The following is a 14,398-nucleotide window of genomic DNA, read 5'->3' on the forward strand; positions in this document are numbered from 1 at the left end:
TGTCTCTATTTCTCTGGCTGCATGGCTATGCTGATATAGAGCGGACAGGACGCACAACAACTCTGGCATGAGTTCAGAAGAGGGTAATGTTCACTTTCCAGGGATCAGTCCCTGTGTGTGTGCGTGTCTGTTCATTTGTATGTGCTCTGTTATGCATCCTGAAATGTTTTTAGGTTGTAGATTCTCACACTTCAAGCTCTGTTAAACCTCCCACTTAAACTTAAACAAGTGTGTTGTTGCCCTTCTGCTGTGCGTTATGGTGTATGCTTTATTGATACATTTTATTCATGTATTTTTAATGCACTGCATTGACTTAGGCTGTTATTTCAGGCTTGGGCTGTAGATGCGTACAAGAAATGAACAGCTTGTTTCATTGTGTTCTGCTCAAAAAAAAAAAAAGAATAAGAAAGAAAATGATTTATTATTATTGTGTAAATAAATCATTTCCACATTCAAAGTATACAGCATTAGGCATGCTGAATTTGTTTGTCCTGGATTGATTCGTCAGTGGTATTGTGATTCTCTGAGGAATTAGCTTTATGTTCTTAAAGCTTTGATTGATGACTGTCCTACTTGGCATCAACAACTAAATTTGCTACTAGTTGCAAGCTGCTCAGTCTAGTTCTGCACCCAGTATTTGAGCTCAGTTTTCTGCCTTAAGTCATCTCATAAAAATGACAAATGTTTCTTACTTTCTCAACAGAGATATATAATTATTAGATAATAAGATATAATATAATTTCTCATCCAAGCGATATAATATTCAAGAGATTATGATTTTCTTCTTAAAATACAAGTTGTTAATCTGTTTCCATAGTGACATGTTTACATTATCCATAAAACTGTAGTCCAATTTTTGAATGCTGTGATATCTGCCTCTGCACTGAAACTTAGGACAGCTCTTAAAGGCCTATTTATGCCAAGACAACATTTTTTGAATAGGAACAATGTATTCTCATGACCAATGAGATGAGAGTCGCTGCTGCTGCACAATCCAGGGTGTTGATGGTGCTAATCAACTGGCAAACTGGTGCTGTGCTCTTTTACTCATCTCATGCACATAAACTCAAACTCAACTGCAAATATGCAGTAAATAAATAAGCTCATAGTAAAATATTGCATTAAAAAAAGACTCTTTACATGTAATAATTTACCATGAGTGTAGACAAATAAATTGCCGAACCACACTGCCGTTTATTTTTTTTATAAATAATATAACAACGTTTTCCTGTAACATGCTATTTTTCTCACCACGCACAAGAAACTCTGAATCTAATACAATATGCAGTAATTAAATAAAGTAAAGACCATGAGGCTGTTTTCTTTTATATTATTTTAAAAGTTTTGCATCATATTTTATGCTACTTTTTTATCTAATTGTTTTGATATAAATTGTATTTATAACATTGTTCCTTTTTTTGTATTATCCAGGCATTAAAAAAAGAGAAGCTGGATTTGGGAGTTCGTTTGGAAAATAATTGTAGCAAAAAGCATATATAAATAATGTATGAAGACAGAAGACACCAAACGAATGCAAGAGTGTTCTTTACTCATTTCACTCGCCCTAAACAACACAGATTCTACAGTAAATTCCTCTAAATGCATCAAAAACATGGAAAGAACATAATGAAACATTTATGCCAAATTAGGTAAATAAATGCCTTAACTGCGTTTAATATGTTAATCTCATGCATTGGCAGCTGAATGTACAGAGCTGCCTACTGCACAGGGGTGACATTTTTTACATTTTATTTGTTTTTGACTTCTGTGTGAATAGACCTTTCGTCGGTAGTCCATCCATCAAATTATTATTATTATTATTATAAACTATTCACACTGGATTTGAGGCCTATTCACACAAAAAAAAATTAAATACTGACTAATTTATTTAATGCATTTCGGGCATTTATTTACCTCATTTGGCATAATTGTTTCATTAAGATCTTTCCATGTTTTTGATGCATTTAGTGGAATTTGGAATCTATTTTGTGTGTGTGTGTGTGTGTGTGTGTGTGTGTGTGTGTGTGTGTGTGTGTGTGTGTGTGTGTGTGTGTGTGTGTGTGTGTGTGTGTGTGTGCGTGCATGAGAGGAGCGCTGTTGCATTCATCCTGTGCCTTCTGTCTTCATACATATGCATGTATTTTGCTACAAGTATATTCCAAACGAACTCTCAAACTCACCTCTTTTTTTTTTTAATGCCTGGATCAGATAACACAAGGGACAGTGATATAAGTACATGTGCAATAATGTGCTTTAAGTAAAGCAGGTATAGCATAAAATATGATTCATAACATTCAAAATAATATTAAAGAAGACAAATGCAGTGGGGTTTAGCAATTCGTTTGTCTAAACTCGTAGTATTTATTGCATGTAAAAAGTATTTTTATGTCATATTTCACTACGACTTTATTCCAAATGAATTGCTGAACCTCACAGCTATTTCTAATGCCAGGAAAATGTAACAGGCACAAACATATTAAATAATGTATATTAAGACAAAACACCATGTATATTATATAATATGAAGTAACATAACATAAATATTGCAAAAAGTTAGAATGTGTTTACAGCTTGTATATTATTTATTTACTGCATATTTGCATTGAATTCAGAGTTGTTTCTCGTAACAGGAGTAAAAGAGCACCAGTTTGAATAATGCCATGGGAATCCATTATTCCTATTCAATGGTTCAATCAGAACAAACATTTGCACTGGAAATTCGGTCTTGGTGTGAATAAGCCTTAAGTAATTTATCTGCCTCCAAATCACTAGATTTAAGACATGAACCTGTCAGGTTCTGGTTAGCTACAGCCTTTCTAAGGACAGGCCAATTTGAAGAGATCACTGACAGCCAGAGAGAGTAAGGGACCACGAGAGGATACCTCGGTAGAATGGAGTTTAAGTCTTAATTTAGAGTTTAAGTCTCATAGCAAGAGAAAGAGAGTGGAACATGGGACATAACTGCTTTTTAAACCTTTGAATCTTAATGTGCACAAAAGGGGAAGGTATTTAGGGGATTGAACACTAAACTATGCTGAAAATGTAATGCAAATGGTGTGTTTTGGGTCCTGTGATTCCCGTCAGCATCTCCACCAACTCGTTAGGTTGTTTGATGCACATTGAGGGAAGATTATTTAGGAAGTCTTATTAAGTCACCTGTCATAATCTTGTTAGAACTGAGATACCTTTCTTTTGTGGATTATCACTCATCTGTATTGTCACTGTGTCTGACATGCCAATCCTGATAAGTGTAATGTGTTTGAACTCGTGACCATTCGTCTCTAGTAACTCAGTATTATGTCCTGTGATGTTGTCCGCAGCATCTTTCCTCTTCAAGCCTATAGCTTTCTGCACTTCCTGTGTCAGTAGTTTTCTTAAAAGTCAGCTTTCTCAAGACGTAAATGTACTGTAATGTGTCCTAGTAAAACTCTTTAGTGGTGTTGTTGTACAGTATGTGTGGACCTAGTAGGATGTAGGATGTTATAGATGTGCTGTAGGCTATAGATGTACTTCAGAGTTTTGAATTGATTGATCTCTGATTAAGCGAGTGAATATAAAGTGCTTTTTAAAAAAATAAATAAATAAATACTGATTTTATGGTTGAGCTGTAACAGAAGTTTACACAAACCCTTCCTTTAGAGCTTTTGCCCTAAAATTAATCTCCGTATTAGCCTAAGTGTTGTGTCTGTGTATGTACCAATCTGAAGTAATTATTTTGTCCTTAATCCATCTGATCCCCTTAGTGATGGATACCAAGGCGGTGTTCACTGCCCTGTATGACGTGTGTGAAGAGAATGCCACCTTTTTCTCGGGGGTCACTAAGGGCCAATCTGGGGATGCAGCTCAGCACCTGGTGGATACCATGACCACTATTCAGGAGCATGCACGTAGCTTGGAGCCTGTCATCACTGGATTTGCTGCCATCTACCACCATTTTGACTTTGACCCTCATATTCCTGCCAACGGATATCGCTCCCTTGTTAAGGTGTTTGTCTGACTGTCTTTAAAGGGATGCTTCACCCCAAAATAAAAATGTTCTCATAATTTACTCATCTTCATGCCATCTAAGATACGACTAACCTTCTTTTGCTGAACACAAAGATTTTTTGAAAAATATCTCAGTGATGGAGTTATATTTTGGTGTGTTCTCGCCCAAAACCAACTGGAATGCTTAAAAAGACATAGATTCACCCACTGGAATCTTTAGGTCATTGTATGGACCTAAAGAGCTGAGATGTTCTTCTAAAAATCTCACTTTGTGTTCAGCAGAAAAAGTACACACCTTAGATGGCATGAGGGTGAGTAAATGATGAAAGAAATTTCATTTTTGGTTGAACTAACCCTTTAATGAGTTGGCATGAGGGGAAAAGGAGGCTTTTTGCATGTTTATCATTCTTGTTTTTCTCCCTATTGAAAACAGTTCATTTAAACGATTGAATCATGATTAACTGGTTTACGTACTCTGCAGCTAGCAAAAGTGAAATGTACATTTTTGCACCACCAAACAGAATTGCAAAAATAATGGTTGTTTTAAAACAGTTTTCATAAAAACACTCCCCCAATCTGTCATTGGTTGGCCAATCAGATAGTCCAACCCTCAATGTTGTTATGTCGGGCTTGTTGGCCTGCTCAAACAAACAGAGCGATGTTTTGATAGCACCACAGTGATAATATATGTGCTGAAGCCAATGCAGAATTATTTGTTAGTCACTTTGGATATAATCATCTGCTAAATGATTAAATGTAAATGTGACATATTTTTTTTTACAATTATTTACTTTTAGAGAAAGAATTTGCACACTGAAAAATCTGCACACTTCAGCTTTAAGGAGTTTTTTTTTTTGTCTTGCGCCACTCAGTCCAAACTTTCCTTGTGTTTTACGTTTTCTTCCCCACGTTGACCATAATGAATTTGTAAAATGTGTTTGCAATATGTATGATACTTTTGAATGACCTTGTGTTACCTCCTACTGCTCCTCTCCTATCTCATTCACTTTCTGTCTTCCTCAGGTGGTGCGCTGCTGCCTCCTCCACATCATCCATAAAGGACGCGATATCACATCCAACAGACGAAGAATCTTTTTCCGTACCAGCCAAAATGCAGTGGAGATGCAGGCGTACTGCAGCGCTCTGTGTCAGCTCAGGGCGCTGCTCTATCTAGCTCAGAGACTGCTTCATGACAACAGCCATGGCAACCTCTTTTTCCAGGAGGAGAGCGGCCTCAGTCAGAGCTTCCTCAGAGAATCTGCCTCCATGCACAAAGGCTGCTTTTATGGCCGCTGTGTTGGATTTCAGGTGTGTTGCATTTATAGATATAACTGAAGGTTAGAAACACCGTATTAGCATGTGGTAAAAAGTAAATGTGTATACTTTAGGTGAAATAAGGCAAGAATGGAGCACATATTCCTAATATTTATTTTTTATATACTATTTGAAGCTGGTTAAAACATAAATTTTTGTTTAAGTGAGTGAACGACCCCTGGTGTGCCAGCGGAGAGTTCCCTTTGTTGTATTGGTAACTTTCTAGTTGATTTAAAGTCTACAGTTTGTTTACACTTTCCATACCTCTGAAAATACACTTTTCCCCCTTTTGACTAAAATGGTGCTAGTTCTTGTGCTGGAGCCGATGCTCAGACTGGGAATCTGCAAACCTCTTTCAAAATTGGCCTGCGTTTCCACTGACTTGAGTGCAGTGCAATGACGTAGCTGACTACATTACTACTTAAAGTGGCCACAAATAAACATGCACTTCACAGCCATTTGTAACGCTCTGAAATTTGAAAGATATCTTACAAATAAAATCATGGCATTCAGTTCTTACTTATTTGTAATTGATGAACATTATTGTATGGACATTATCCTGCCCCCTGGCTTCTGACGTTAGCTGTGTCTAGTTTGAGACCAGCTGGCATTTGTTTTCCAAATCTGATTATCTTGTTCTCTCTCTCTCTATACAGTTTACTCCTGCCATCCGTCCCTGCCTGCAGTCAATTGCTATAAGCCTGGTGGCCTTCGGAGAGAACTACAAGAAGCATCAATCAGGGATAGGTAAGTGGAAACTGTCGATTTCAACATCATCTGATTCTGAACTACCTTATGTATTTCCGGTGTAATGGGAAGGCAGTATGGTCACATTTAAGCCCTATTAAACACCATTTACATAAACATACCTATACTGTCTGTACCACAGGTTTTCACTAGTCACAGATGCAACCTATATGCTTATGTTTACTCTCTACTTGAGAAATAAGCCATCAAAGCACACTGACCCTCAGAAGCATTATATTATCTATTTTGCTCAATGCTGCGCCCTAGTGGAGGCAGGAGATATTGCACCATATGGTGAGTAGCTCTCACAGAGGGCAGTGTGTTTGAGATAGAAACTTGTGTCCTTCCCTAACCTGTCCTCCTTCCTGCTAGAATACCCTTTGCCCCTCTATAGAGGTGATTTAAGTGTGACTTTTGCCAGTGCCTTACTTACAAAATGGTACCACATTACAACTAATGTTTTTTGAACATGTTCTATATAAATACCATGAAACATAACTATGATTATAGATAATTTCTGATTGATGATATTTAGTTTCTGTTGTTGTTTGTAAATTTTAAACTCATTGTTAATGTGTGCTTGTCAAGGTATGATGATGTAATTTCCAGGTGGTAGCTGTTATCTATGTGTTCCTGTTTGATTGGTTACCCACATTCACCTCTTTCTCTTCCATATTACTGTCCTTGTCCAACAAATTATGCCATGACATGATATGCCAGTTATGTAAACAACTATTATTCTGTCTCTGTTTGCCTGTATTTCTCAGGTGTAGCAGCCAGTTCATTCTTAACCTCTGGAAAGTATGCCATTGACCCAGAACTGAGAGGTCAAGAGTACGAACGCATCACACAGAACCTGGATGTTCATTTTTGGAAGACGTTCTGGAACATTACAGAGACTCAAGTGCTTTCAGTCAGTATTAAACATCTGAGATCATTTTATTGCATTACACTACCCTGCAAAGGCAAAACGCTGTAACTACACATTTTGTCAAAATTGACTTTGTAACCAAAATGGGGTTTCTTATACTAGGGTCTGTGCTGTGACAGATGGGTTTGCAACAATTATGCTCAGATTCAATACCTTTGAGTGACGAAACTCTATTGACATTTTTTGCTACAGCTGTCCAGATCTCACCTAGAACACTTGACTGATAATGAGACAGCTATAACCCGCCCAAGCTCTTATATACAATTTTTCAGTCGTCTTTTAATAAAGTTACATTTTTATTGTAATGAAGCGATGCTTTATCTCATCTCTCCTTTCCTCTGTTTCTCTCAAGAGTCTGGTGTGTATGACGGCCACACAAGTGAAGGTGAATCGAGCACTTTCAGTGCCTCCCATGGTCTTTGACCTGCCATTGGCGTCGGATCCCACCCACATGGTGACCGTGTCTCCTCCGGCGGCTCATATCGGCCCAGCACCTATCCAGATGAGACTGATCTCATATGAGCTGAGGGAAGGACAGGTACCACAGTTCACACAGATAAAACTGACATCCAAACATGCATCTTAAGAACAGTGTTGGGTAAGATTAAAAAAAAAGAATCCACTACAAATGATTAACTTCTCTAAAAAATTATAATCAGAATTACTTTTCTGATTACTTCACTTAAAATGTAATCCCATTACTAATTTCTTTTAATTTACTTTCTAAAAAACTAGTCACAAACATTTTTTTTCTGCTCAACAACTTAAATATAATGTCTAATTTCTCCTTGTTCATTATTGCACAGAAATGCAAACAGATGTACATATGAATCTATGAATTCACATTTGAATTGTATTACACCAAATTAATATATTTTTTTTTAATTTGTATCTTAAGTAATGTTATTAAAAGTGATTACTTTCCTTGAAAGTCAGTAGCTGTAATCTGATTACAAGAATTTAAAATATTATGTGTTACACTCATTTTTGTGCCTAAAAGTAATTAGATTACACAAACTACTCCCAACACTGCTTAAGAGAGAGTCCATGCAAAAATTAAAACTGACATGCAGTCAACCTCATGTTGTTCTAAACCCAAATGTCTTTCTTTCTTCCCTGGAACATCAAAGGAAATGTTAGGTAGTATGTTTGTCTCAGTTATCAATCAATTTCATTGCATCTTTTTGTAATACAGTGAAAGTGAATGGTGACTGAGGCTTTCATACTGCCAAACATCTTTTGTGTTATAGGGGAAAAAAGAAAGCCATGGAGGTTTGGAACAACATGAGGGTGACTAAATTACAGAATTTTCTTTTTTGGGTGAACCATGCCTTAATTTGTCTCAACACAACAGTCTCATCTGACTCTCTTCCTCCTCCTCATAAAAGCTAATGTCATACTCAAGTATGAACTTTTAATTTCAATAATAATTAGACGCTCTCTTTTTTTGACAGTCAGTTTTTTTTTCTACTTGCTCTTGTCATTACATAAATAAATATGCTCAGTTGGAGGAATGAACAGTGGCACAGGTCATAATGAGGTGCACTTTAAAACGCAGCTGGTATTAATCAACAACAATGCTGTATATAAATGACATCGTCCTGCATTTTGATGAAGATATTTAAACCTACAGTGTTATTATGAAAGATAATTCATACAAATGTAAAGGAGTGTATTTTTAACCTTCTAACAACTCTTAATATGTAAAAGATGTTTTCCATTTCATGGTGATTATTGATGAAAGACATTACAAAGAACATCTCTTTTGAAGAGAAAATAAGGCTCTGACTTGTCTTCTAACGACTTGAAAGACTTCAGAAGACATGAATGCACATTTCTGGTAAGCGATCTTAGTGAGCAACTATGCTCCCTGGTTTTTACGGTGCATTCTGGGGAGGGCTTGAATTAGATGTAATGTAGATTACTTAGATTAGTGTTTTGAAAAGCTTACATTACTATAGTTTACACACTTTGAACTCTTATTGATCAAGCAGCTGTATTAATGTGTTTTTATTTCAAATCTGTGCTGTCAGTGGGTTTTAATTACTTGTCTCTCTTGGCTGAAAGAGAGTTTTTCCCTGTGTGGGGCACGAGTTAGTTAATCTGCTTGTAAGTTTGAATCCAGAAGATATCTTTATGGATGAAAGACATTACAAACAATGTCTCTTTTAAAGAGAAAAAAAGGCTCTGACTTAATAGTTTTACACTTGTTGTTGTCTTCTAATGATTTCAAAGACTTCAGAAGACATGACAACATTTCTGGTAAGCGAACTTAGTGAGCAACCATGCTCCCTGGTTTTACAGTGCATTTTGGGAATTTTTAGGAAGCGAACGTTTCAGTGCACTGGAGCAATTTGCTGATTGATACAGCCCTAGAAATGAACAACTCCTTAAACGGTGCCCTGACTACTAAACAAGGGAGCTGACTGAGATGCACCCTGTGTCTCCTTTTTATCTTTTATATTAAGCCCTCTAATTCCTTAAATACTTCTTGTCTCAGGGGAGGGCTTCAGTTAGATGTAAAGTAGATGACTTGGTTGTAATAGTTGTTTGAAAAGCTTAAATGGTAAATGGTCTGCACTTATATAGTGCCTTTTTTAACCTTAGAGGTTACCAAAGCACTTTACACGGTGTCCCATTCACCCATTCACACACACATTCACACTCTCATTCACACACCAATGGTGGCATAGCTGCCATGCAAGGTGCTAGCCTGCCATTGGGAGCAACTTGGGGTTCAGTGTCTTGCCCAAGGACAACCCTGCGAATAGAGGCCGACCTGCTCTACCACCTGAGCCACAGCCACCCCATGACTTTGGTTACACACTTTGAACTCCTATTCATCATGCAGCTCTGAAAATGTGATTTTATTTAAGATCTGTGCAGTCAGTGGGGTTAAATTTCTTGTCTCTTGGCTGAAAGAGTTTTTTTGCCCGTGTGGGGCACGAGTTAGTTAATTGGCTTCTAAGTTTGCGCCTAAAGACATCAAGGAGCTTCAAATTACGTATAGTTTAGGAAGTTATGTTGCAATGAAATAATCTCCCCAGCTCAGCAGGTCTTTGTTTTTTTGTTTTTTCTGCTTAACTCCATTTGATTTCACTGTTTCATCAGGATAGCGAGAAGCTGCTGGCAATGTGTCGCTCAGAGGGGGGGCACATCTCTCTCTCCTTGGGCCTGAAGAGTAAGCGCAGCCCTCCTTCCCCATGGCTGGTGCTGCACTTCCACGGAGGAGGCTTTGTAGCACAGACTTCCAAATCACACGAGGTACCTCTCAACTCCTCATGCTTCACTTATTGCTCATATTTAGGGTTAGGGTATTTAAAATAATTTGGGGAAGGGCTCTTTTGACTTGGGCCACTGTGCAACTATCTAACATCTCCTTGGTAATCACCCAGCACACCATTGCACCCACAAAACTATTTTCTGAAAAACAACTTGGAGCACCTTAGCAACTGCATAACATCCTGGCAACCACCCAGAACACCCTAGAATCATTCCAGACAGTTTTGCATTGGCAAGCACCACTCACATTTTCTTCAGAAAATTTAAAAATGTTATACAAATCTTGACATACTTAAAAAATATAGGTTAAAAGATAGATAATATACAGGAGTCTACAAGCCATTTCTTACATTTTAAATAGATTTTAGCCATGTGACTGTGAGTTGATCATGGAAGTTTTCTATTTATTTAATCCATTCTTGAGAAGTCTTTAGTCAGAAAGCAGTGTTCACCATCTACGTCTGATCATTCATTCAAGGGTTTTGAATAGTGCCTGTTCTGTTTAGTATTATGCAGAATGGCTAATTCGCACGTGGAATAAGATGTTGGACATTAGTGTTTCATTGTGTCTTGTGCCCCAAGTATCAGATTAACACCATACTCATGCAAAATTCACCTTCCATGACTCACACACACACACACACACACACACACACACACACACACACACACACGCACACAAGCACAATGAATGAGCTTGCATTCTTGAAACAGTGGATTAGCTGCTTGATAGCGCACCACTCAACAATGGCACACATTGATGAAAGATGTAACTGGCACTCAGAGCAACATGTTGTGAAACCTGTCAGCACACATCATGTCTTAAGCTACAAAAACAAAACAGAGAGAGAGGAAATGAGGCAAAGAGACTGACTGAGAATGAAGCATGTTTGTTCCTTAAGTGTGTTTTCTTACGAGGACTCTTGGCGAGGCATCTCAGTGCTGTCAGATAGGCATTCAGGGTGACAGAAACCACTTGAAATGAGCATTTAGTGTTGAAGACTCTGATTCTGATTCTTGTCAGCAGTGTAATCACACAGAGTCCAGAAAACTAGTGCAGGAAACTAGAGGATTTAGGGGTTCAGAGAGGAACTAGGCATGCAAGCTACAGATCTGCTTTCTCTGCATGTACTTCTGGGAACAGTTCAGAATTTAAAAATATGGATCTTTGCCATCAGTCTGCATGGAAGCCAGAAGTGGCAGATATGACAATTTCAACCCAAAAATGACAATTGTGATTATTTGCCAGGGGTTATGTTGTTCTAAACCCGTATGACTTTCTGTTTTTCTGTTCTGTTCACAAAAGGAGATGTTAGGCAGAATGTTAGCCTCAGTCGTCAATCACTTTCATTTTATGGACAAAAGACCATTATGTAATGAACATTTATGGTGACTGAGGCTAACATCCTGTGTGTCATCCTTTAATGCCGCATACTAAGAGTAATATTTCAAGTTCCATACAAATTAAGCTCAGTCGACAACATCTGTGGCATAATGTTGACTTCTTTTAAAAAGCAGAAATCAGTTAAAGTGAGGCACCTACAATAGAAGCGAATGGGGCCAATTTTTGGAGGGTTTAAAGGCACAAATGTGAATCTTATAATTTTATAAAAGCACTTGCATTGGGGCCTGGGTAGCTCAGCAAGTAAAGATGCTGACTACCACACCTGGAGTTGTAAGTTCGAATCCAGGGCGTGCTGAGTGACTCCAGTCAGGCTTCCTAAGCAACCAATTGGCCGGTTAAAGGGTGGGTAGAGTCACATTGGGTTAACCTCCTCGTGGTCGCTATAATGTGGTTCTCGCTCTCGGTGGAGCGTGTGGCGAGTTGTGCGTGGAGAATAGCGTGAGTCTCGACATGCGCTAGGCCTCCGTGGTAACGTGCCCAACAAGCCACATAATAAAATGCACGGATTGATGGTCTCAGACGCAGAGGCTCTGACATTATTTCTTCTGTTAACTCGTATTATTTAAGCTATAAATTTGTTTAAATTGTTGTTTTAAGGTTACAGCTTTGTCGTCATGGCAACAAAGTTGATACATAAGCAAAAAATTTTAGTGAGCTATTTTATCACTTTAAAAACCATGTTAACATGCATATTGTTTACATCTTTTAGCCAAACTTATCAAAAGACAAAAGACTTCATAATTAAACTGTTAATTATCCGTTATTATTTACTCACCCTCATACCATTCCAGTTGTCTATGACTTTCTTAAGGTGCGTACACACTGCCAGCAACTTTGTCGCTGCAGGTCACCAGTGGCTGGCGGTGAAGTCGCTAGTGGGTGTTCCCACTACTGGTTGCCTAGTAACGTTTATAAATGACATTCACGGATGTCATTCCATTGCTGTTGACAGGGAATCTCTTTTCTTGCCACTAAAAACAAACATTTTGGAGGGAAAAGACTAAATATAAATGGAATCAGTACATAAAATGCTTTATATCAAAGATGAATGAGAAACCAGGCGTGCTGTTTGCCATAGCGGCTGTTTATCTGCGGCGAAAATGCAAATGCCGGTCTGTCTGGGTCCATAAAATCCCCGCGATCTCAGATACACCTTTCCACGCAGTAATTTTCTTAAAAATGTCCTTGTACGTGGGAAGAGACATAGCATAGAGCATTGGAAAATTTCTAACCGCAAGAATTAGCCTTTCATCCATCTTTCCGTTACTGCAGGAGCTGAGAGAGAGAGAGAAGGATCACGTGAGCTCTCCCGTCGTCTCTCCTATTGGCTGTCGCTTCCGTTAGTCGCTCTTCATTTGAATAAAGTTGAACTTGTTTCAACTTTGTCGCGTCACTGGACACGCCCACATCTAGCGCCAACGGTCGCGACAGCTCGTGTAGCCGGAAGTCGCTGTGCTCGCATTGAAAATTAATGGTATGGAGTCGCTGTCGCGCGCGATGTCGCTGACAGTGTGTACGCACCTTTACACTAGTAAAGATTTTTAGAAGAATATCTCGGCTCTGTAGATCCTTACAATGCAAGTGAATGGTGACCAGACCTTTTGAAGCTCTAAAAATCACATAAAGACAGCATAAAAGTAATCCATAAGACTACAGTTGTTAAATCCATCTCTTCTAAAGCAGTATGATAGGTGTGGGTGAGAAACAGATCAGTAATTAAATCATTTTTTACTATAAAAACTTTAAATTTCACTTTCTTTCACATATTGTAGACTTAACAATTTAAGTTAAGGATTTTTGTCACTTTCTGTGACATGTTTAGCTCTGAATGCCCCTTAATTTCTAACCCTGCGGTACTGCTGACTGATTACCATCATTATGTATTGCTTATTGAAACAAAAGAATTTTGTAGTTTTGATTGTTCATTTCTGTCTCTCTATCTGTCTCCAGCCCTATCTAAGGAGCTGGTCTCAAGATCTGAATGCACCTGTCCTCTCGGTAGACTACTCCCTGGCCCCTGAGGCACCATTTCCTCGGGCTTTGGAGGAATGTTTTTATGCCTACTGTTGGGCCATCAAGAACCACAATCTGCTAGGTGAGAGAAATAACTCCTTCTAGTCCATTTAGTGATTCTTATTTATATATTTTTTTCCTTACCTGTTTAATGTTACATATTAAATGTAACATTAAACTCCTCATCCATATTATTTAAAGGCTGCTGGTGATAAAGGCAGTTTCAACCATCTCCCATACTGCTTTTCAGAGTTAATTTAATTCATTTGATCATCATTCAGTCATTTCATTAGTACTTCAGAAAAATGATTAAGGTATAAGACAAAAAACTGAACCATAATCATAATCAACTTAATTATTGCTATGCTGTTGTTGAGATCTCATAGGGAACAAAGACGTTGTGAAGCCTATTGAAAATCAGATCACACACAGTCTGACTTCAGAAGCATAAACATATTCATCATTCACTGTTCTCTCACCTCCGCTATCTATCTCGACATCACACATTGCTAATAATTCTCTTTGGTTGTCATTGTGTGAAAACCAAGCCAGAGGCCTTAGATCAGTGATGAATATGTGACCTTGTTTTAAGTAAAGGATTATGGAGTGTAATTATCTTTTAAGCTCTCTCATCTTTCAGAAGGTTTTGCTCTGATCTGTTAATCACTCCCACTTCATTTTCTAATCTGTGCCTCTCTCCTCCTCCTCCACTCTTCCAT

The 14,398-nt window shown here is 38.1% G+C and overlaps 1 protein-coding gene across 4 annotated transcripts in view; it reads left to right on the plus strand.

The window, feature by feature from the left end:
- LOC127655621 (hormone-sensitive lipase-like) overlaps positions 1–14,398 on the plus strand; it is a 46,093-nt gene that overhangs the window by 12,659 nt on the left and 19,036 nt on the right. The window contains exons 2-10 of one of the 4 annotated variants that reach the window (XM_052143512.1): positions 40–83; positions 3,744–3,985; positions 5,011–5,295; positions 5,958–6,048; positions 6,316–6,342; positions 6,816–6,961; positions 7,332–7,517; positions 10,091–10,243; positions 13,617–13,761. In XM_052143512.1, the coding sequence (XP_051999472.1) occupies positions 68–83; positions 3,744–3,985; positions 5,011–5,295; positions 5,958–6,048; positions 6,316–6,342; positions 6,816–6,961; positions 7,332–7,517; positions 10,091–10,243; positions 13,617–13,761 (1,291 nt within the window). In that variant the 5' untranslated portion in view covers positions 40–67. The remainder of the gene's footprint in view (positions 1–39; positions 84–3,743; positions 3,986–5,010; positions 5,296–5,957; positions 6,049–6,315; positions 6,343–6,815; positions 6,962–7,331; positions 7,518–10,090; positions 10,244–13,616; positions 13,762–14,398) is intronic. The other 3 variants (XM_052143513.1, XM_052143510.1, XM_052143511.1) reach the window with 3 other exon arrangements.

This window comes from Xyrauchen texanus, chromosome 15, assembly GCF_025860055.1.
Source record: "Xyrauchen texanus isolate HMW12.3.18 chromosome 15, RBS_HiC_50CHRs, whole genome shotgun sequence".
Lineage (NCBI taxonomy): Eukaryota > Metazoa > Chordata > Actinopteri > Cypriniformes > Catostomidae > Xyrauchen > Xyrauchen texanus.